The sequence below is a fragment of the Aspergillus puulaauensis genome, chromosome 1, assembly GCF_016861865.1.
Source record: "Aspergillus puulaauensis MK2 DNA, chromosome 1, nearly complete sequence".
Taxonomy (NCBI): Eukaryota; Fungi; Ascomycota; class Eurotiomycetes; order Eurotiales; family Aspergillaceae; genus Aspergillus; species Aspergillus puulaauensis.
Window position 1 is genome coordinate 3,832,985 of NC_054857.1, and position 19,804 is coordinate 3,852,788.

General features: G+C 52.2%; 8 protein-coding genes across 8 annotated transcripts; 3 read left to right on the plus strand and 5 right to left on the minus strand.

Annotated features, from left to right (window-relative positions):
* Positions 1-323: 323 nt before the first annotated feature.
* APUU_11512A (SDR family NAD(P)-dependent oxidoreductase) lies at positions 324-1,359 on the minus strand (the record flags this gene model as incomplete). The annotated part of the gene is made up of 2 exons (XM_041697611.1): positions 324-1,143; positions 1,235-1,359. The coding sequence occupies 2 exons, from the start codon at positions 1,357-1,359 to the stop codon at positions 324-326; spliced, it is 945 nt and encodes a 314-aa protein (XP_041550878.1).
* Positions 1,360-2,303: 944 nt separating this feature from the next.
* APUU_11513S (TBC domain-containing protein) lies at positions 2,304-5,570 on the plus strand (the record flags this gene model as incomplete). Its single annotated transcript, XM_041697612.1, has 1 exon — positions 2,304-5,570. The coding sequence occupies one exon, from the start codon at positions 2,304-2,306 to the stop codon at positions 5,568-5,570; it is 3,267 nt and encodes a 1,088-aa protein (XP_041550879.1).
* Positions 5,571-6,138: 568 nt separating this feature from the next.
* Positions 6,139-8,706, minus strand: AOX1_2 (GMC family oxidoreductase; the record flags this gene model as incomplete). Its single annotated transcript, XM_041697613.1, has 10 exons — positions 6,139-6,270; positions 6,374-6,558; positions 6,629-6,754; positions 6,816-7,101; positions 7,156-7,216; positions 7,268-7,883; positions 7,951-7,994; positions 8,057-8,310; positions 8,359-8,512; positions 8,564-8,706. The coding sequence occupies 10 exons, from the start codon at positions 8,704-8,706 to the stop codon at positions 6,139-6,141; spliced, it is 2,001 nt and encodes a 666-aa protein (XP_041550880.1).
* Positions 8,707-10,762: 2,056 nt separating this feature from the next.
* On the minus strand, positions 10,763-12,499 carry APUU_11515A (Zn(II)2Cys6 transcription factor; the record flags this gene model as incomplete). Its single annotated transcript, XM_041697614.1, has 1 exon — positions 10,763-12,499. The coding sequence occupies one exon, from the start codon at positions 12,497-12,499 to the stop codon at positions 10,763-10,765; it is 1,737 nt and encodes a 578-aa protein (XP_041550881.1).
* Positions 12,500-13,421: 922 nt separating this feature from the next.
* APUU_11516S (dolichyl-diphosphooligosaccharide--protein glycosyltransferase subunit 4) lies at positions 13,422-13,649 on the plus strand (the record flags this gene model as incomplete). Its single annotated transcript, XM_041697615.1, has 1 exon — positions 13,422-13,649. One exon carries the CDS (start codon positions 13,422-13,424, stop codon positions 13,647-13,649), a length of 228 nt encoding a protein of 75 aa, XP_041550882.1.
* Positions 13,650-13,927: 278 nt separating this feature from the next.
* Positions 13,928-16,556, minus strand: APUU_11517A (putative C2H2 finger domain protein; the record flags this gene model as incomplete). The annotated part of the gene is made up of 2 exons (XM_041697616.1): positions 13,928-14,223; positions 14,321-16,556. The coding sequence occupies 2 exons, from the start codon at positions 16,554-16,556 to the stop codon at positions 13,928-13,930; spliced, it is 2,532 nt and encodes an 843-aa protein (XP_041550883.1).
* Positions 16,557-17,067: 511 nt separating this feature from the next.
* Positions 17,068-17,807, plus strand: RPL26A (60S ribosomal protein uL24; the record flags this gene model as incomplete). The annotated part of the gene is made up of 3 exons (XM_041697617.1): positions 17,068-17,086; positions 17,243-17,355; positions 17,535-17,807. The coding sequence occupies 3 exons, from the start codon at positions 17,068-17,070 to the stop codon at positions 17,805-17,807; spliced, it is 405 nt and encodes a 134-aa protein (XP_041550884.1).
* An 886-nt stretch (positions 17,808-18,693) lies between these two features.
* Positions 18,694-19,522, minus strand: APUU_11519A (uncharacterized protein; the record flags this gene model as incomplete). The annotated part of the gene is made up of 2 exons (XM_041697618.1): positions 18,694-19,405; positions 19,485-19,522. 2 exons carry the CDS (start codon positions 19,520-19,522, stop codon positions 18,694-18,696), a joined length of 750 nt encoding a protein of 249 aa, XP_041550885.1.
* Positions 19,523-19,804: the final 282 nt, after the last annotated feature.

Consider the following 19,804-nt stretch of genomic DNA (forward strand, 5'->3'; position numbering starts at 1 on the left):
TTATATCTTCTATACTAGGACATTTTGTTCTAGAGCGTCTTTTGCTTCGTCTTGAATAGATTAGCCCACGGCCTCCACATGCTGGGCGAGCCCCTCCCTCGATATTTCCTATCCGTCAACCCCCAAATTCCCTTTGTCGATTTTCTTCGCGATGGAGCTGCTTTGAAAGTTGGCCTGGCTGTGCTCGAGAAGCGCAGTCTTATCCCGCCCACCAGAACTTGCGGAGGTTTATAGTTAATTGATATTGTTTTCAAAACTTCAAGCTTGATTCAAATTTGTCCATATCATAACGTAGAACGTTATATAAGAGTCGTAAATGACAATCATGCTATCTTCCCAGGCACAAAGGGATGTCCAGCACTCAACCCACCACAAACTGCCCATGCCTGTCCGTTCACATAACTGCTCTCATCACTTCCAAGGAACAGTGCAACCCTCGCAATCTCATCCGCCACAGCCCCGCGACGCAACGGATTCAACTGCCCAATCTTCTTCTCCGTCCCCCTCGCCCTCGCCGCCTCATACATCGGAGCCGTCATCCCCGTCTCCACAACCCCAGGGCAAAGCGCATTAATCCTGATCCCCGTCCCAGCCAACTGGTACGCCACAGTCTGCGCAATCGATACAACAGCCGCCTTACTGGCGCTGTAATCCGTCGCACCCGCATTCGATCGCAACCCAGCCACCGACGCAGTACATATTATACTCCCACCGGGATACGGCTTATCCTTACTCGTCTTCAACATGGCTTTACTAGCATGCTTCGCGCCCAAAAACACACCCACGGTGTTAATCCTCAGCGTCTCTCCGAACTCTTCACCCTTGACATCATAGAACGGCCTATTCGAGCCTGAAACCCCCGCATTCGCGAAGAATATGTCCAGCCGGCCGTATGTGGAGACCGCGTGCTCAATCACGGCGGTCAGCTCCGCTTCGTTTGCGGCGTCGAAGGCGCGCGTGTGGATGTCGACGCCTGGGTATAGCAATTTGAGCTCCCGCGCGTGTGTCTCGAGGTGCTGCGAGACGTAGTCGCATAGGTAGACGGCTTTGGCGCCGTTGTGGGCGTATTGGTGTGCTGTTGCGCGCCCGATTCCGAGTGGGGAGTTTGTTCCGGTTATAATGGCGACTTTGTCTTTTACTCGGCTGTTATTTCGTGGATGGTTAGGTTAACTTGATCTTCATTTTACGTGTTTTTTTTTTTCAGTTAGCGATTGGTTGGTGGGATTGGACGTACGGTCCGACTGAGTCGCCTGCGACCTGGCGGATCTTGGGGATGTCCTCGAAGGTGCCTGCGTCGGGTATGCCCTCGACTAGCTGCTGGCTGATAGCCTGGAGGCGTTGGCGGGCGGTTGAGGCCATGGTGCACCGGGTGAATATATAATTATAGGCGCCGGACTGGAAGGAGGGGGATTGGGAGTTCAACAGGGTGGATGTGCAGCGAACGCCCCTCTTATACTGCAGGTAGCAGGGTTGATCGGGTCGAAGCTGGGGTCGGCTGTTGCGGAGAACCGAGGCTGAACTGGCTGGCTGGCTGGGGATGAGTAAGCCCTGTTTACGGTTTACCCGGTCTGATCTGGACACTCCGGGACTGTACCGGGATAATTAATTAATTATTATTATAAGTTTACTGCTATATAGTTGGCGAGGTCCTTGGAAGATTGGGTTCTTTGATGTCTCGTGTTGGTGGATGCTATAATTGATCGGGGCAATGCAAATCCTCGAGGGCTGTAGATCCAACGGCATTGGTGGTTATTTCTTGAGAACATTCGACTTGACATGCAAAAAGTAAATTTAGAAATGAATCTATTGCTGAGAGACAAAGAAAGTAAATCGAAGCTTTGCAGGCCCAGACGCCGTGGGAAAGGCGGTCAAGTCACATGCAGCCACCACGTCATGACGCTCTGTGGGAGTCTCTCTTGGCCTCAGTCCATCAACATTCTTGTGCACGACCGAGGCCTCGATCTCCCTCTTTTATGCCGCTTTGACGCTTCTCCCTTGATCATCTTTGTTTGATTTCTTCCCTAGTTTGATTTATCCCGTCTTCTTTGGTCTCTCTCCGCTTACCGCGCGTGCACCGGCCTACCTCTCTGCTGCGTTTTTTTGTCCTACCCACCCTAGCGACACTCAACGGGACCCCCGCGAGAGCCGCCCAAAGCTTAGAAATCTCGCCCCCAACAGCTGGGCTATATCAACAAGCCGGGCTCCGACTCTGCGACGTTCATCATTTATGCAAGATACATCCGAAGCATTCATGAAGCCCGCGGCCATCCCTTCCCCCGAGTGCTCCACCCCCCTCCCCAGTCATGGCGGAATGCGATCATCGTCTTCGCCCTCCGCAGCGTCGCTCCTCCTCACAGACGTCTTCCTCGTCGCGCCACAGCCAAAAAGCTAAGACCATCCGAACCAAAGCCCAGAAACGCCATTCTGCTTCTAACGCAACCGAGTCCGACACCGACCTGACATCGTTCCCGTCCCTCTCGCCGGACCGCTCCCCACCGGGGTTCCTAGGCCAACCGGCGCTGACCCGCGCCCTGACAAGCACATTGTTGAATGGGAGCGAAGGGAGTGAAAGCAGTAGCACTATGGATCATACCAGGGATCGGAGATCGACGCTGGCGAAACTCACCACGAGCTCACAGAACTCTGGCCGCGCAGCGTTGTTTGAGGATTCCGTTCCGGTCCGCGATTTCCCTGGCGCGCTGCATCTCGCAGATGACGCCCACGTTGAACGGCTGATTACCAGCAATGGTGCGGTTAAGTTGGTGCGTCAGTTTGCGCGCGACCTGGCGCAGCGCGATGCCGAGATCTCTGCTTTACGCCAGCGCGCTGGTGATAGGGAGAGGGAGCTCAAGAGGATGCTACGCGAGGTGTCGGTATCAAACAAGGACATTGAGCGTCGGCTGTATACATTGGAAAACTCGCAGAAGGATGAAAGTGATCAGGGAAACGACGCAGAACAGACAGTTAAAGGCCCGAATAGAGTTGGCGGTCTCATGCAACAGGCGATGAGTGATGGTGTTGGTAGTCACTCTGACAGCGATAATGATGATGATCTAGATACCGCTGTTCAATCTACGATTCGCAGGCCCTTCCAGTTGGAAGGCGACGATAAATCGGGAACTTCGAGTGTTGGATCTGGAGCTCCGAATCGGAAACGGCAAGGGTCCATGCGCAGTTGGCAGGATTACATCTTCGGTAGCGCTGCGGGAAGCCGAAAAACTAGTCGAGCCAGCAGTATAATGTCTGATCTTGGGGAGGATGAGGAGGATGCCAGCCGTCAGCGAATGCCCTCCGGTAACGCGTCCAATCGCCGTAAGCCACTCGACGACCAGTTGTTCCAGCCTGTAGAAGGGCAACCCGCCGGGGATAATTCAAGCACACATTCACGCAAATCTTCGAGGTCGGTCTCATCTTGGACTGTCAAGTTGTTCGCTGGGAACCAATCGAGCCGTGATGAGAGTCCAGCGGATAGGAACCGCGGAAGAGCTTCTTCAGCCAACCGGGAGAGGACTAAGGGTCCCCCACCTGCACTCCCTGCAACTAAACATGGCATGACAGCGGTGGCAGCGCTGAAGCGAATCAACAGTACCGCGAGCATGCCAGCAGCTCAAGGAAAGTCGAATGGCTCAGGCACCGCACCACGGACGGGACAGCTTGGCCGGAGACAGCCAGCTTCCAGTGTTTCGCAGGGAGCAGCGGCGGAAGTGTCAGCGAAGAACCCTACTAATCTCGGGCCGGTTGAAATGGAAGCTATCCTTCCCATGGAGTCCCGGCCTCCAACGCTTTCGCCAATTTACAACAATTACCTGGGTGGGGATTTTTTAACCGACCGCTTCGGATTTATTTATGACCAGCGTCGCAAGAGGAGGCAAAGGGAGGCCAATGTGCTCAAGAACAACGGAAACCGGCTAAGCATCGCGGAGACTCTCAATACCTTCCGAAGCGATACCTCTGATAACCATAATGAGCTTGATGTAAATGAACAGTTGCCCTCCGCTGCTGGGTCTTATCGTTCTTCAGGCCCAGGCTCCCCAACTGATCCGGAGGCCGGCGCCCAGCGGTGGCAAGACTACTTGACAGTGCCGTCTGCACCGACAGAGTTACTCTCACATACACCTTCAGCTGGACCGATTGTGTCACTGACTACCGCGGGCGAGGAAGTGCCTCGCAACAATGGAGTTACTGTTGAAGGGGGTCGTTCGGTTTCCGTCAACTCGAACTCTCAACCATCTGCTTCCACGTCTACTGTCGTCGCGGATCGCCCGGAGTTTGCTGGGTCGTCTGCGGACGAGATCGCAGCTCTTGCACCTGGAGCAGAAAATGAACCTGTCAAGTTGCTTCTTGAACAGTTGACCGAGCTTCATGATTTGCTGCAACGCGAGAGAACTGTCAGATGGAATGAATTCTTGCGCAAGGTACGCGCCGAGCGCCGGAAAGAAGGAGAGGCTGCAGCTGCGGCTGCGGCGGCATCAGACCAGCCATCGAAGGCTATGGATATGCCCGAAGTATCGCTGGCCGATGGCGAAATGGTGGGGATTTCTGGCCTGGGCAACAAGGGAAAGGTTGGTCGTGCGAAATGGCGAGAATTCCGAGCTCTCGTCCTAGGTGGGATTCCGGTTGCCTTGCGGTCCAAGATTTGGTCGGAGTGCAGCGGTGCGTCGTCGATGCGCGTGCCCGGGTACTATGATGACCTTGTAAAGGGGGTGGGAGGTACTGAGCCCGACGCATCGGTCGTAGCTCAGATCGACATGGACATCAACCGGACCTTGACAGACAATGTGTTTTTCCGTAAGGGACCTGGCGTTACAAAACTCAAGGAGGTGCTTCTTGCCTACTCCCGCCGCAACCCTGAGGTGGGATACTGCCAAGGCATGAACCTCATTACCGCCTCACTTCTTCTTATTACGCCCACCGCTGAGGATACATTCTGGTTGCTCACATCTATGATCGAAGTTATTCTGCCACAGCACTACTACGACCACGGACTCATGGCATCTCGAGCTGACCAGGCGGTGCTGCGGCAGTACATCTCTCAGGTCCTGCCAAAGCTGTCTGATCACCTTGAAAACCTAGGCGTCGAGCTCGAGGCGCTTACATTCCAGTGGTTCCTCTCGGTGTTCACCGACTGTCTTTCCGCCGAGGCGCTGTATCGCGTTTGGGATGTGGTCCTTTGCCTTGACGTATCGAGCGCAGTGAACAAGAACCCAGCCACCGCATCAAATCCCACCTCATCAGCGCCAACCCCGATTGGTACTCGCGAGAAAACAAACAAATCCGCAACCAATGATATGACCTCCGGCAGCGGAGGTGGAAGCACATTCCTCTTCCAAGTTGCTCTTGCGCTACTCAAGCTCAACGAAAACCAGCTCCTAACGACCTGCTCGACGCCCGCGGAGCTGTACACCTACATCAACCACCAGATGACCAACCATGCTATTAGTATCGACGGGCTGATCCAAGCAAGCGAGGCACTCCGCAACGTGGTCCGGCCCGAAGACGTCGTCGCGAAACGGACCGAAGCGCTGAACGAGATGCGGGAATTCCAATCTGCTCCGGCGCAAGCTTCATAGACAAACAGACGATCGTACTGCAACTTATCATCTCCTTTCCTTTCCTTTTTTTCCTAACAGTGTTTCGTTTACTTTAGAACGGGGGCGTGGCAGGCATGCATTCCTTTTTTTTTTTTGTCGGTTTTATCTCTATGATACCACCTTTTGCCTTGTCGTTCCTTAGCATAGCATAGACCGAGACTTTCCTTATGCTGGTGTTACCAAAGATTCCTTCTTTACTCGTCGTTCAGTTCAGCCCAGCGATGCTTTCTGGCCCATTTTAGCTCTCTAAAGCAAACTGTGACATAACATACAGATACCCCAGTTGAAATAGAATTCTCTCCCTGATCAACACTACAAGAAATTCTCTCGTCTAGTAAGAGTAAGTCAGTCAGTCATTCTGATTATGGCTATTCATATACACTACTAAACAACAGTCATAATGAATGCAGCATTCCGTTCATCTCTGCGTAGCTATGTACCGTGTCATTCATCATCAGGAAAAAACAGAACTGGACTATAGTTAAGTGAAAAAATATATAAAAGAAGCCCACCGCTCACAGCTTCAGCCTGGCTAGAGCATACAAACCTACAGCCTCGCAAGGTTAACAAACTCGCCGGGGGCATGGTATTCAGGGACGTCCATCTTCAGCGCATCACCGCTATACCCTAAGTCCTCGGCAGTCAGGACGGCGCATTTCTCGCCGATGAGGAGGGCGGTCTATTTATTACACGTTAGTTTGTTTTCCATCATCATCATCATCATCATCATCACTGTACGGTACGTGGAGTAATGTATGTAGACCGGGGGGAGGGGGGCATACGCTGAAAGTATTACAGCCAACGTTATCAGGGCAGATGGACAGATCGCAGACCTTCAGGCCCTTGACGCCGTGGACGTTCAGGCGCTCGTCGAGAACGCCGCCCTGGGGTGCGATGCTGCTGCCCTCGCGCGGAGCCATGCTACATGTTCCCAGGGAGTGCCAGGTTGTTTCGACGTGGCGTTGGACTGATTTTGTTAGTTAGTTGGAGTTTAGACATGGTAAGAAATAAGGAACAAGGGTTGGATAGGGGCTTACCCCATTTCTCGATATGGGCGATGTCCTCCTTGCTGTATTCGAGCTCGTCGCGGGCCTCGAACCTGTTGGAGCTGAGGGCTGTTGGGGATGATTGTTTGCCTGGGGTTAGAGGGCTGGACCAGGAGCCTGGCAGGATGGTTAGATTGTATGCGGTGATGCTGGGGGTAAGTAGGTAGTTAGGGCTTACCGTGTTGAATGCCCGCAGAGAGGTGGTTTGGACCAGCGTACGCCTTGGTATCTGCCAGGTCGAGGTCCTGCGAGCGGGCGTTGGAGTTGTAGTTGAATTGAGGGTGCATTCCGGTCACTTCTCCTGCGTAAGAGCTCATGCGGCGAGCAGTCTCGCGGGACTTGATGTATCCCCAGACCATGGGGGCCATGTCGCGCTTGTCGTTCATGAAGCCGGCGTCGAAGTCGGGTGCGTCGTATGGGTCTGCGGATGTGATGTGCGTAGAGCCGCGGGAGAAGGGGTATTCCTGGTCTTCTTAGCTGCTGTAGAGATCTAGAGTAAGTGGTTTTGGATTGCATACCAGGAAGTGGAACATGGTGAAGAACTTGCCCGGGGGCATGAGCATGTGGTCTCCGAACCAGCTGTCTGTGTTAGCAATACAGCTCTCCGTGTATTGATATAGAGTCACTCACCCAGAAATGACAGAGTAGTGCATGACGGGCTTGTCGGGCTTGTTCTTGAAGTAGCTCTCCCATCCATCAACAAAGTCTGAAGTCGGCCACTTCTTGAACTCATCGAGCTCCTGCTGCGTCGGACGGATCTTGACACCAGCTTCGATACCATTGGTAGCTAGAGGCCCAGTGCCCTTGATATTCCACTCTCCAAACACCTTCTTCTGCACCTTGGGGTCTCCACGCAGGAAGTCATCGAAGGTCTCGACATCCGGTTTCGCCCTGTAGGTCGAGAAGGTCAGGTAGTGGTCCTGGAAGTTGCGGCCCACACCGGGCAGGTGGACGACGGGCTTGACGCCAGCACGGCGGAGCTTGTCAGAGTCACCGATACCAGAGCGCTGGAGGATCAGGGGCGAGCTGAGGGTGCCGCCGCTGACGATGATCTGCTTGCGAGCGCGGAAGATCCTGCGAACGGGCTCCTTGCCGTCGACGGGCTTGGTTGGGACGGTTGCAACGCCCACGGCACGTCCGTTTTCGATGATGACTTTGTCGACCTTGGTGTTGCATTGCAGGTGCAGGTTGGAGTGCTTGGCTCGAGTGCTGTGGACGTAGGCGTGAGCGGCATCGCTTCGTCGTCCTATACCAAGATGTCAGAACAAGTTCGAATTAGGGCAACTTTAGGGCAAACTGTAAAGTAGACTGACCCGTGTCGCGGTTGATCCACTTCAACCAGTGCTCAGCACCATGACTGTTGCATATCAGTATGATTTTTTTTTCTTTTAAAAAAAAAAAAATTAACTCGAAACATACGCTGTCTTCAAATCCTGGAGGTCATCCGTGGTTGGGATGCCCTGGGAATCGGCCGCGCGGAGGAAGTCCTGCGCAATCGGATAGGTGTAGTTACCAAACGAGACCTTGATGGGGCCCTCGAATCCATGGATATCCGGGTTGTTACAGGCACGCTGGTACGTCTCGTGCTTCTTCATGAGAGGAAGCAGTTCCTCGGTCTTCCAGCCCTTGGCCTGGAAATCGTCGTAGTCTGACGCCGATGCTCTGGTGTACATCTGGGGTTGTTAGCAATGAAGCAATGCATAGAGCAGTGGGGTAAGTACCATGAAGTTAATTGAGCTGCCACCACCGAGAATGTTGGCACATGGAACAATGGCCTGACGTCCGTCTAGATGCTCAGACGGGCGCGAGTGGTAGAAAGAAGCTGTCTTGGAGTCCAGCTTCATGTTGACTGGGTAGATACCAGGACGGTAAACCCTAGAAGCTGTAAGCAGGGTGCTTATCAATCTACCAATTGATGATTCCTACCATGGATTATTGAGGTTACTCTCGCCAGCCTCAATCAGTAGAACAGAGAGGTTGTGGTCGAGGTTGGCGAGACGGCCAGCAGGAACACACCCTGAACTGCCGCCACCGCAGATGATGATATCAACCTCCTCTGGGATAGTCATGGCGCCGCTTACTAGTCGGACAAAACAGAGTCTTCTTCCTGAAACCAGGATAGAGATACAGAGGTAAAGAATCCGAAGAAACAAGCTGCAGCCCCGGGGGTTCACTCGCCTTCTTATATCAATGCACTTTCTCCACCTACTCCTCGATCCTAGTTCCTCTTTCTGTTTGATCCCTACCAGGGAGTCAAGGATCTTCCCCAGTTACACACAATTATACTGACCCCGCGCGTGGGGAAGACAGACCAACGCGGAGGTATCTAGTTCAAAGCGTCGTGAGTTAACCAGACAATAACCCATCTGGGCCCAGATCACCACCCCTGCACACCAGATCGCCGGGGAATACCCCCAACCTAGTACCTTGGCGCACGCCTGCTATGGCAGTCCAGGTAAGACTGATGCGGAGAAACAGCCGGTGATACCGTGATACGAGAAGATGATACCCAGGGATATAGCCGGATTGGTGGTAGTACGGATGCTTCATGCAAGATGCTGTGAACGTAATTGGAGATACACGCTGCGCCCCCAAGCCTGCCTCCTCATTCTTTTCATCAATCTCCAAATTTTGACCTGGGCAAAGGGTATATCTTCTCCGCTTGAGGCGCACGCCCCTCTCATGTTTGAAACGCGGATCGTCGTGGGCGGTTCAGTGTGTATATTGCTGTGATGTTAGCTCTACGATATACTCATAAGATGAGCATGAAGTTCTCCTTCCCAATCATGTATGTAGAACAGTTCAAACCAGACAGCAGTCACTATTGTGGAATAGAAACCTATTATCCGCCGACGTAGCCAAACAAGAACCAAAGACCAGGAATAACAAGCTGTAGCCCACAGAATAGGCCAAGAAGTAGACCTCGCCGTGCCACAGGTGGAGAAATCCCGGCACTAGATCCTCCTTGCGGGGTTATGCTTAGTATACTCCTGTTCTTTATGCATGCATCTAGCAAGGATCAAACGGTTAGACCCCACAGATAGGACAGCTTACGGCGCGGCTTGCCGTGATATAAATAACCTGATATGACGGCAGCCTTGTGCTATACTAACAATGCCATGGCAGCTGTGAGAGTAGACTATAGAGTCGCAGGAAGACTACGAAGAGAATAGACACCCAAGACATCCACGAGTAGAAGGGATAAAGCCAGCCATGGAATGCACGTAACATGATTCAGGCAACACCAAGAGACCGAAGTTAGGGCTTGGTAAGCGGGGAACTGGAAGCTGCGGAACCGCAGTCTGACTGCCACTGCGGGGAAGGCAGCCGGCGATCCAATCGAAATAGCTTCATCCCCCGTCCCAATTAGTGCTCTTAGGGCCTGGCAGCTTCACGTACTTTGGGAGCACACGTCACCCAGCATCTCCATTCGGCCGGCGGCGGATGCTCCTGCTCATCGAGTGGTCTGGTTAAGGAGCTGGCATTGTTCAATTGGTCCACAACACCCAATGGAACTCACCAATTGCACATTCCATCCAGGAGCTCGCCCGGGTAATTGTTCAAGTATGGATGGATAAATATCTACTGTCCTTGTGATGGTGGCTGCTCAGCGGCTGCAGCCTAATGTACCCCTCAACTATGAACCCACATTGAGCACTAGGTATAGAATTTGGACCGCACTATTTTTCCCTCTCGTCTGGATTGATACACGCCCACTGCAGTTGCATTCATCCCCGTATTCAAGATTTCCAAACATTGCCTAGGTGCGGAGAGCCGGATGGGATCCCCAAGCCCATCAGACCCCAGTGGTTCTAGTATAGGTGTCTAGCGTACATCCTGGTGCGTATCACATTTCCAAAATATTCGAGAGGCTTTTCCGTCAGATTGTGTGAGGTATGGAATATATATGTGGAGAGCGAAAAGAAAGAAGGGTAAAAAAAAAAAAAAAAAAAAGATATAGTGCCGTGGGCAAAGGAAGTTTATAATTGAAAACAGACATATTTTATATGTTTCTTGGAGAGTGTATTTTCATTAGGGATCGGGGGGTATCACTATAAGACTGGAAACATGCAACCGAAAAAATAATGTAGATGGACGGGAGTAGGTCAAGACAGGCGAATTCCATTACCTTGGAAACGCCTCTGGGAGCCAGAAGCGGCTGCTATCAAGGACCGTGTTCAGATCGATCGGCTCCATCGTCGGGCGTAAGCCCATGTTCATGACATCCCGTGCAACAGCCTTGATCTGGCGCATGATGGACTGCGAGATCGCCCATGTGTTGGCTAATGTCTTGAACACACCGATGGTTAGTGCCAAGCGATCACGACTGGGATCTGGCATCTGTCCTGCTTTGACGGAGCAAGCTGCGAGCTGGACCATTGAGCTCATGGTGAGCGAGCATATGAAGAACGGGGTGTGTTTGACCACCGGCATACGGATGGACGCTAACGATGAGATTTCTTTGGCTGCTTTGACGGCTTTCATGGCATGGGAATGGTGTGAAAATGCGGGTATCGAACATGGGCCGTGGTGCCCGCAAATAACTTCGGCCGCAACGGCGGGGGAAGAAAGCAAATCTGAGCGAGGAAAGTGGAGGTAGATTGATGTGCCATTTACGACCATTGTAGCCTGGAACATCATCTCGTCCACGGTTCCGTCTGGACGCAGAAGCTCCGCTTTGGATTCCGGAAGGTGATGGAAAAAGCTTGTGATTCGTGCGTCAATAGATTCCACTTGATCCTGTTGGCCCTCCACAAGGTCTTGAATGGCTACAACGCGCCCCAGAATACGTGCTGCTTCGATTCGGTAAGTATACGAAGAGAAATCCCGCTCTTCATCTGCAAACACACGCTCATCAAACTGCGCGATGGTTGGAGGTGGTGGAGGTGCTAATCCATCTTGATATATCCTCTCCTCACAGGGAAGTGACACCTCAATCGGCACGTTATGTGTGCGCGGCGTTGGTTGAAGCCCAAGTGCCGTTAACATAACTTCAATGATGAACAGCTCCCACCATGTACGTCTGAAGCACTCCGCCCTGAGGGGATCACCCTCGCTCATGTCGGCAGCGAAGTCCCTAGTATGAAGACCAATTTCAAAGGCCAAGTCAACTGCTCCGACGAGACATTCTCCAGCCGTACTTCGCTCATTCCGCGAATGAAGCACAATCGCCAGTAGCAGAAGCGCCTGCAGCTTCTCTATCGTCGCTTCTTGCTCCAAAACAGACGTCAGGAGATTGGGTCGATAGTTCTCGCTAGATGCAGCTGGAGTATAATGCGCTCCAATGAATTTGATGACTTGCTCTAGGAAAAGGGGAACACGGTTTTGATAGAGTGTACGAACAGGAGGTAAGATCGGATGGGAGGGATGGAAGAATTGGTAGTAAATGTCGACAAGGTACCCGTCATTCGAAAGCGAGGATGACGATTCAGGCGTCAAGGGTGCATTTTTGATGACAGCTTGCTGCGAAGCACCCTGGTGGTCAAAAAATTGGGGGCTACTTCCCGAAGAATTTGACGCAGGAAGGGTTGCCGTGGGCACGTAAGGATAGGGGTTTAAGGAGTTCCAATCAACAGGGACATCGTAGAAGCCAGCAAGATTCGGATCAAGTGGGTTTGCAAGATCTGCTGGCAACGGCTCTGGTGAGGAGGGGTTGGCCCGCCGCTTTTTCGAAGGGCCTTTGTATCCTCTTCGCGACGGGGTATACTGGCACTCTGAGCCCGTGGCCGCGCAGCGGCTACACACAGGCGTTGCTCCATCGCACTTAAGGTGCTTATGTCGGCATAAAAGACAGGCAAGGAGAGAGGGACCCGAAACTCGCTGCTGGGTGAAATCCTTTGAAGACACGAACTGCTCGTTCATCTTGATTTTTGACGATGTTCTGGAAGCAAAAGCTCCTGGCTGGTAAACTTGTAGCGATAAAAGAGCCGGTACATATGCAAGGAGCAGTAACCCAAAATTGATCTTCCCTCTTGTGCAGAAAAATGTTTGACCGCTATGAGACCGTTGAGATAAGCGGAGCCGAAACAAAAATGCGGGGGGATGCACAAAAAGTCAAAGGCTCCAACGGTCGCAACTGAACAGTAGTCGCAGCAATTTGAACAGAGAAAACGGAGGAGGGAAAAGATGAAACTTTGAGCCACGATATTAAGCGGCGAGTAGATCGGATTTGCTCAGGAGGCTGTCACCAGCCAAGTTTGTAACCGGGCCGTTGCAGCACCCCTCTGACCCTCTGTGGATGCGACTAGCCTTGAGGTTAGACAAGATTCAAGAGAGACACGACAACGGTCTTGAATGGGTCCAGGCGGCAACGGTGATGGAACGTACAGGCGACGATCTCGATGGTTATTCGATGAAAGTGATGATGTGTTGCAAAGGTCTTTGGTGTCAACGGAGGAAGCTCCCCGCCGTTGAAATAATGCCGGAGTAATGCGGTTTGATTATCTAATTATACCTTTGTGCCACGCAGCTCCCTCGTGCTACCCGATTAGGACACACCTCTCACGGCGGGCGTCGACGACAGACATCCATCCCTTCTGCTACAATCATAATTCATTGCAGATTGCAACTGGCTGTGTTCCTTGGTGGTTACTTACACGCAGCTAGGTGAGTAATCTATTGGCAATCCTCTACCTTCCTGCCATCCCGGATCCCCATAGCTAACTATCAACGTGGCATCCAGCGTCCAGAATCAGCCTCCTTGTCCCAGACGTCCCACCGCATTCAGTGTCATCGTTATACCCTCGATCACCAACAGATCGCTCAAAAACACGCACAATCCACAATGATCACAGACAATGACCTTCACCGACTCGCCGTCTTCCTCGGCTCCTGCGCAATGATGTTGATTGTTCTCTACCACTTCCTGGAAGTCAATGCTCAAGAGGATGATGATGACGCCGCTACTGCGACCAAGAACCCGAAAAGCACCTCGATAGACTCGGCTTCTCGCACATCAGCTACGGCGACCGCAGGCGGCCCGTCAGCGACTGGAGGGGGTAAGGACCGATAAACTTATTCTATAATTCATTCTGTGTATTTTATCCTGAGCAATCAATTCGATAAACTTTGCACCTGATTGTAAACTGGGCACATTTTGCAAATTGCTGTATTAGTGACTCATTGTTCCGGATATTTATGTACAAGCTAAAGAAGGCTCGGATCCCTTCGATAGAAACACCCAGGTAATATCAACACCTCGACGCCATTTATTGCGATAAGAGGAGAAACCCAGAACCAACCCAATGTAAACTATACTACACTACCGCGCTATGCAGATAAACAACCGCATCAAGATTGGGACCGAACTTCATACACATCTTCGTCGTCCGCCACCCTGGCATTGCGCAACGGAGTGGCTAGTTCGCAGCCCCCCGGATCCAACCCGACACCAATATGCTCCTTCAGCCGCTGTACTGCCTTGAATATCTCGCCAGCCTTTTCGTGCTGCGAATGATTTCCATGGACTCGATTGAACGCGCGAATTGAGCGGTAGTCGGCTGGGAAAATGAGAGAATCCTCATTTCCAGGTTGGTTAGATTCCGGAATTGTCAACGGTACTATGCTTGAGCTAGAACCCTGATCCACTATATGCGGAAGCGGAAACGAAAGGTTAATAAATCATAAGCCTCGCTGAATGTACTTGTTTAATGAGCTTAAAAAGCAATCATTGTGCTTTCTCACCACTGCTAGGCACAGCTGGCCCATCTCCCAGCTTCCATGAAAGAGATTCAAGATGCTCTTTCTTCACATGTTTCATCAGCTCCGCAGCCGGCAGGGTCCCCGTAAATGCGCAGCCTTTCCATCCACATGTAATTTGATACGAGACGTGGTTCTTGAACAAATGTTTTTTCAGCAGCTCCAGATTGTGCAGCTCCGACTGGCAATTCCCCCACCTACACGCATAAACAGGATATGCGGAAGTAGGCGCCTGCGGCACAACTGGAGCTGCAGCGGCCTTGGGCTTATTTGTGCTTCCCGGGGGTCTGCCTCGTCGTTTTTTCTCCATTGACTGCGGCGTACTGGGAGTCGATGGTTCAGGCTTAGGCGGATGTACCGGTGAGGGCACTGGCGGGCTTGGAGCTGGAAGCTGAACTTGTGGCTGTGATTGCGGTTTCGGTTTCGGTTTCGGTTTCGGTAGCGGCTGCGGCTGATATTGGGGTGCTGGAGGAGGATGCTGAAATGTAGGCTGCGGAACCCAGTGTTGATTCTGGGTTGTGTTGACGCCGACGGGGACAGACACTTGGACTGCAGATGGTGGTGGGGCTGTTTGCTTGGTTTGCACGGTGCCTTGCTTGGGACCATTGGGTGGAACACCAGCCTTGGCTTTGAGGTCTCGCGGTGGTTCGCCTGGATCAACTAAATCCCATCTGAACGTTTCCAGATCCGAATTAATATCAACGGCGGAAAACACATCCCGGAGGCGGAAGAGATGATGGTTTAGAGTGGCCTCTGTCGGATGACGGTTGGACGTAATCAGGATATCCCTCGCGATTGTTTTCGGGTCGTAGGAAACTTTCTGTGCAGCATCTGACTCTTTCAACCGGCTCACTATATCCATACGGCGCTTCAAGTGTGTTCTATCTGCAGGGTTTTCGGGTTGGAATGTGTAGGCCACAAATTTTCCCTGAGGGCCATGTGTCGGGCGGGTATGTGGTGCTTGTGCCATCTGCGCTTGAGGTTGTGGAGGCTTGGGCAACGCAGGGTTTGGTGGAGCTGTTTGTGTGGAAGGAGGCCCTTGAGGTGGTAAAGTTTGTGGTACATTATGTGGTGCGGGAGGTGTGGCGGATTGTGCGGCTGGCCGTGGGACAGGGAGTGATAAAGGAGACTGCGTCGTAGGTCGTGTGGAGCTAAGTTGCGATGTAGCATTTGAGCTGGGCCTCCGTATTTGCTGTGCAGGCCGGGGGGACTGGGACGCAGGTTGCCGCGCGTTTTGTGTGAGAGTCTGGGGTCTGTTCTGCGGAGAAGGGATTGGCGGCCTAATCTGTGTATCTGAAGGTGCGACAGTTTGCGGAAGAGCTTGTGATGTCGTTGGGGGTGAGGGATATTGTGCGTTCTGTCGCGAAACCTGCTGCGCCGCTGTCTGTAGGCTTGCACTTGAGGGGCCACGTGGGGGAGCTTTGGATTGAGGTTGCTGGCCGTATTGAGGCATGCGAGGTGTCGGACCTTGCGAGGCTGCGAGGGATGAAGTATGCGACGGTGCTTGTGACTGTGATTCAGGTTGTGTCTGAGACGGCGCCATGTATTGCGAGCCCGTACGTGGGGTTTGCTGGTATGCGCGTTGTGCAGTAGGCGGCTTTGTATCTTGCGGCATCGGGGGATTGGGAGTTTGCGAAGCAGAGGATGGGAATTGGTGCTGTGAGCCAGGCGGATATTTCTGAGCAGCTTGCCGCGCCTGAGCTTGCCGGGAAACTGACGCAGCTTGCGGTACAGGTTGTGGAGGGGCTTTTGAGGCCGCAGCCGAGTCTACCCGCCGCCTTTTAGCTTCATGGACGGCATTCTTTGGCTCGCCCCGACCTGTTGATGACATTTGATTCGGAAGCTGGCGGGTGGGCGGTCGTTTTGCTGACGATTGTGCGAGCGAAGCAGTAGGCAACGGCAAACCTGATGTGGTTTCTGGGTGTGATGCCGGTTTTTGGTATTCGCGAGCCGGCGGTGGTCCCCACCGATATGAAGGGTACTGCACGACGTCCTCCAACCGCACATATGATTGTTCCTGCTGCTGATATGACGGGTAGTAGGGGGGCTGCGTAGTAGTGTTGTTCAGTTGTGTTTGTGGAAGGTTGGTGTTCGATGAGTTATAGAACGGGCTTCTCCACTGAGAATTCGAATTGTCCTCGCCGTGAGGGGCATGTTGACTCAGGTTCTGTGACGCGTAGTGTTGAGGCCAATCGAGCAACGGAAATTGCTCATCTGCCATGCTGATATAGAGCTCATTCGCCGTGGGTAAGGAGCGGCTGGTTGCGAAACTTGCGATGCAGTGACGATCCAACGAGCCTGCAGAAGACGCGATGCGTGGGAAGTGTTGAGCGGTATATGCCCTCAACACAAACAAACTGGCCGAAATTGCTCGCACATGGCCTCTCCCATCTTATCCCCGGAGAGCCACAAAATCGCGCGACAACTCCCGGTCCTGCGCAGATAGTGACAACGCGACAAGCATTCGGCCACGCCTTAGTCAGCCCAACAGTACACACCAACTAACTAGCTATGGAAGGCGGTCAGTAATGGGGACAGCCAATCATTATGCACCTGCCAGCCCTAGGCTAAGCGGGTCCCGACATCATGTGACGCACATTTCGATCTGCCCACATTTTCGGCTAACATCAAGCCCAATTGAGTGAAAAAAGAAGTCCTTCGACGACAACCGACGACAACACCACGACCCTTTCTCCAGAGTCCGGTCAGATATCGAAAGGAGGCTCTGCAAAATGGCCGTCACAAACCAGGGTACGTTCTACGGAAATATTCACGACTCGCTTTGATTCTATCTGTTTTCGTGCGCCGTGATTTTGAGGTTGGGGTGGTTTAGACAACGGCGACAGGACAACCTATACCAGAAAAGCAAAGTTACGGGACAAATGCTGATGGTTTTTCTTCGAATAGCACTCCACTCCTCGCGCCGGAAGTCGCGCAAGGCGCACTTCAATGCCCCCTCCAGCGTGCGCCGTGTTATCATGAGCGCACCTCTGTCCAAGGAACTCCGTGAGAAGCACAATGTACGCCTACCATCCGTCCCTCCCATCCTTCAGAACGATGATTCCCCTTTTTATTCTATGCGGTTCAGGAGCGATTCAAGAGAGAAGAGAAAAAAGGGGGGTCGAGGAATCGTTTTGATAAGAGGAATTTGGGAAACAGCCGTAATAGAACCAGGAACTGACCGCAATGATTTTTACAGGTCCGCTCCATCCCCATCCGCAAGGACGACGAGGTCACCATTGTCCGTGGTACCAACAAGGGCCGTGAGGGCAAGGTCACCAGCGTCTACCGTCTGAAGTGGGCCGTCCACATCGAGCGTGTTGTCCGCGAGAAGTCCAACGGCCAGAGCGTTCCCCTCCCCATCCACCCCTCCAAGGTCGTCGTCACCAAGCTCAAGCTCGACAAGGACCGTGAGCAGATTCTGGAGCGCATCGGCAAGGGCCGTGAGGCCGTCAAGGCCAAGTCCTCTTAAGGGACTGGAAATGGGACTTGCATTTTGTGTTTCTATGGATGAATGGCGTGGGAGTACAATGAGATCCTGAATCTGATCCTCTTAAATGAGCAACATCAAAAAGAAATATACCTGCTACGACCAGACCAGACCATGACCTCCCACAACCTACCAACACCCTTATGAATGAAAACAAAAAACGAGAATGTTCAAAAAAAGAAGAATATTTTCATTTTCCGTCTTCTCCCCTTTCCTCGACCCAAAATCATACACTGGCCCAAACGCAGCACCCAATTCATTTCCCTATTCCATCCCACTCCCCCAAATACCCACCCAATTGCCCCTCAAACCCCTCGCCAAATTATCACCTTATCATTCCCCATACCATGATTGATGAGGTACACGATTGGCGTAGAAGGATCGCAGGCTCTGGATTTCCGGATATTACCTGCCTTGCTTGCAGACTCGCACTGAGTTACTCAAGGACGCTGCGAGTTTGAGAGTGAGATACATGCCCATGTAGATTGTAGTGGTTGTTGGTATTTCATTGTAAATTGTTCTGTGTTATGGTTACTTCAAATGAGATTATATTCTTTCTTTCTTTTTCAGCCCGGGTTTTCCATTGAGCCTTTCGTTCTTTTAGTACTGAAGGTCCTCGAGTGATCCGGGGTATCTAAAACTTGATATACAAGAATGAAAAAGGATATGACACCGCCTCCTGGCAGCTATCCGCTGTACCATGCCCATGGATCAACTGATATCGTTACAGAGCAACACGTAAAAAGAGAAGATGCGCTCCTCACTGGACACGCCAAATCCACGAACCACAAACTGACCCTCATCCGTCTAGATTATCATCACCGTATCCTTTTCAACAGCCAAGTACCCCATAAAATGGGTATAATTCTCAACCAACACACCTCCCCCAACCCGGTAATCCGCACCCCATTCCGACAAAAAGATAAACCAGGAACACAACCACAACACCCAAAAGCACCATCAACTTAGTATTCTTCCACCACATCCTCCTGCGCAACCCGCGACTTCGCACACGGAAATCGTGCGCACTGCCGCCAAGCCGATCCGTCTTATCAACCAATAAGTCAATCCTCTCCCCGCGCTCCAACACCCTCTCGATATTCTCAGTCATGATGTCCCTCACGCTATCGATCTCCTTCCTCGCCGAGGCGAGCGAATCTGCCGGCGGGGCCGTATTGAAGGTCTGCAGCATCGAGCGGAGATCTGAGTTGAAAGCTGCGCAGCCATACGCTGGCAAAGATGCGAAATCTGTGTTGGACGGCGGGTATGTGGCGAGGAACTTGCGCTTCATCTCGAGGAGGTAGGCGAAGGGGATGCGTCGGCCTTGTTCGGCGGTTGCGACGACGATGTAGCTTAGTGGGGCATAAGAAGAGGGCTCTGTGGTTGAGGATTCGGGGGGTCCGGTTGGAGAATCGGAGATGTAGTGCACGAAAAGGCGCTCGTGGGTGTAGGTGAGCTTTTGGGATTGGTCATGGCTGATCTTGGGGAGGATTATGGAGGCTAGGGACGAGGCAGCGGTAGATGAGGAGCCTGGTGCAGAGTGCTCGGCGAGGATTGTTGTGCGGTGTGCTATACAGGAACTAGAGATCAAATTAGCCGGTGTCTAGAAATTGACGGTGATGTGCTTGGGCACGGGGATCAAAAAAGTAGGTGACCTACTAGAGAAGGAAGTTCGATGGCTTGGATGATGAGGCCATGGTGGGCGGACTTCTGGTCACGAATAAATTATCGCTATACCTAGACTAGTTGTAATGTGTTTTGGGAAAGATAAAGATGAAGCTATATGATGGATATCAAGATCCATGTCAGAGCTTCGTGACGTCGGCCGCCAAGATCTCCGGTACCTTGTTGGTCACGTGCAGCATGTCTTCCCCGGATTGCATACAACATTCATTCACCCAGAAAAAGCTGATTGATCGTAAAAAACTGGACAATTCATTACTAGCATTTAGTCATTTTAATCATTACATCATCCCATG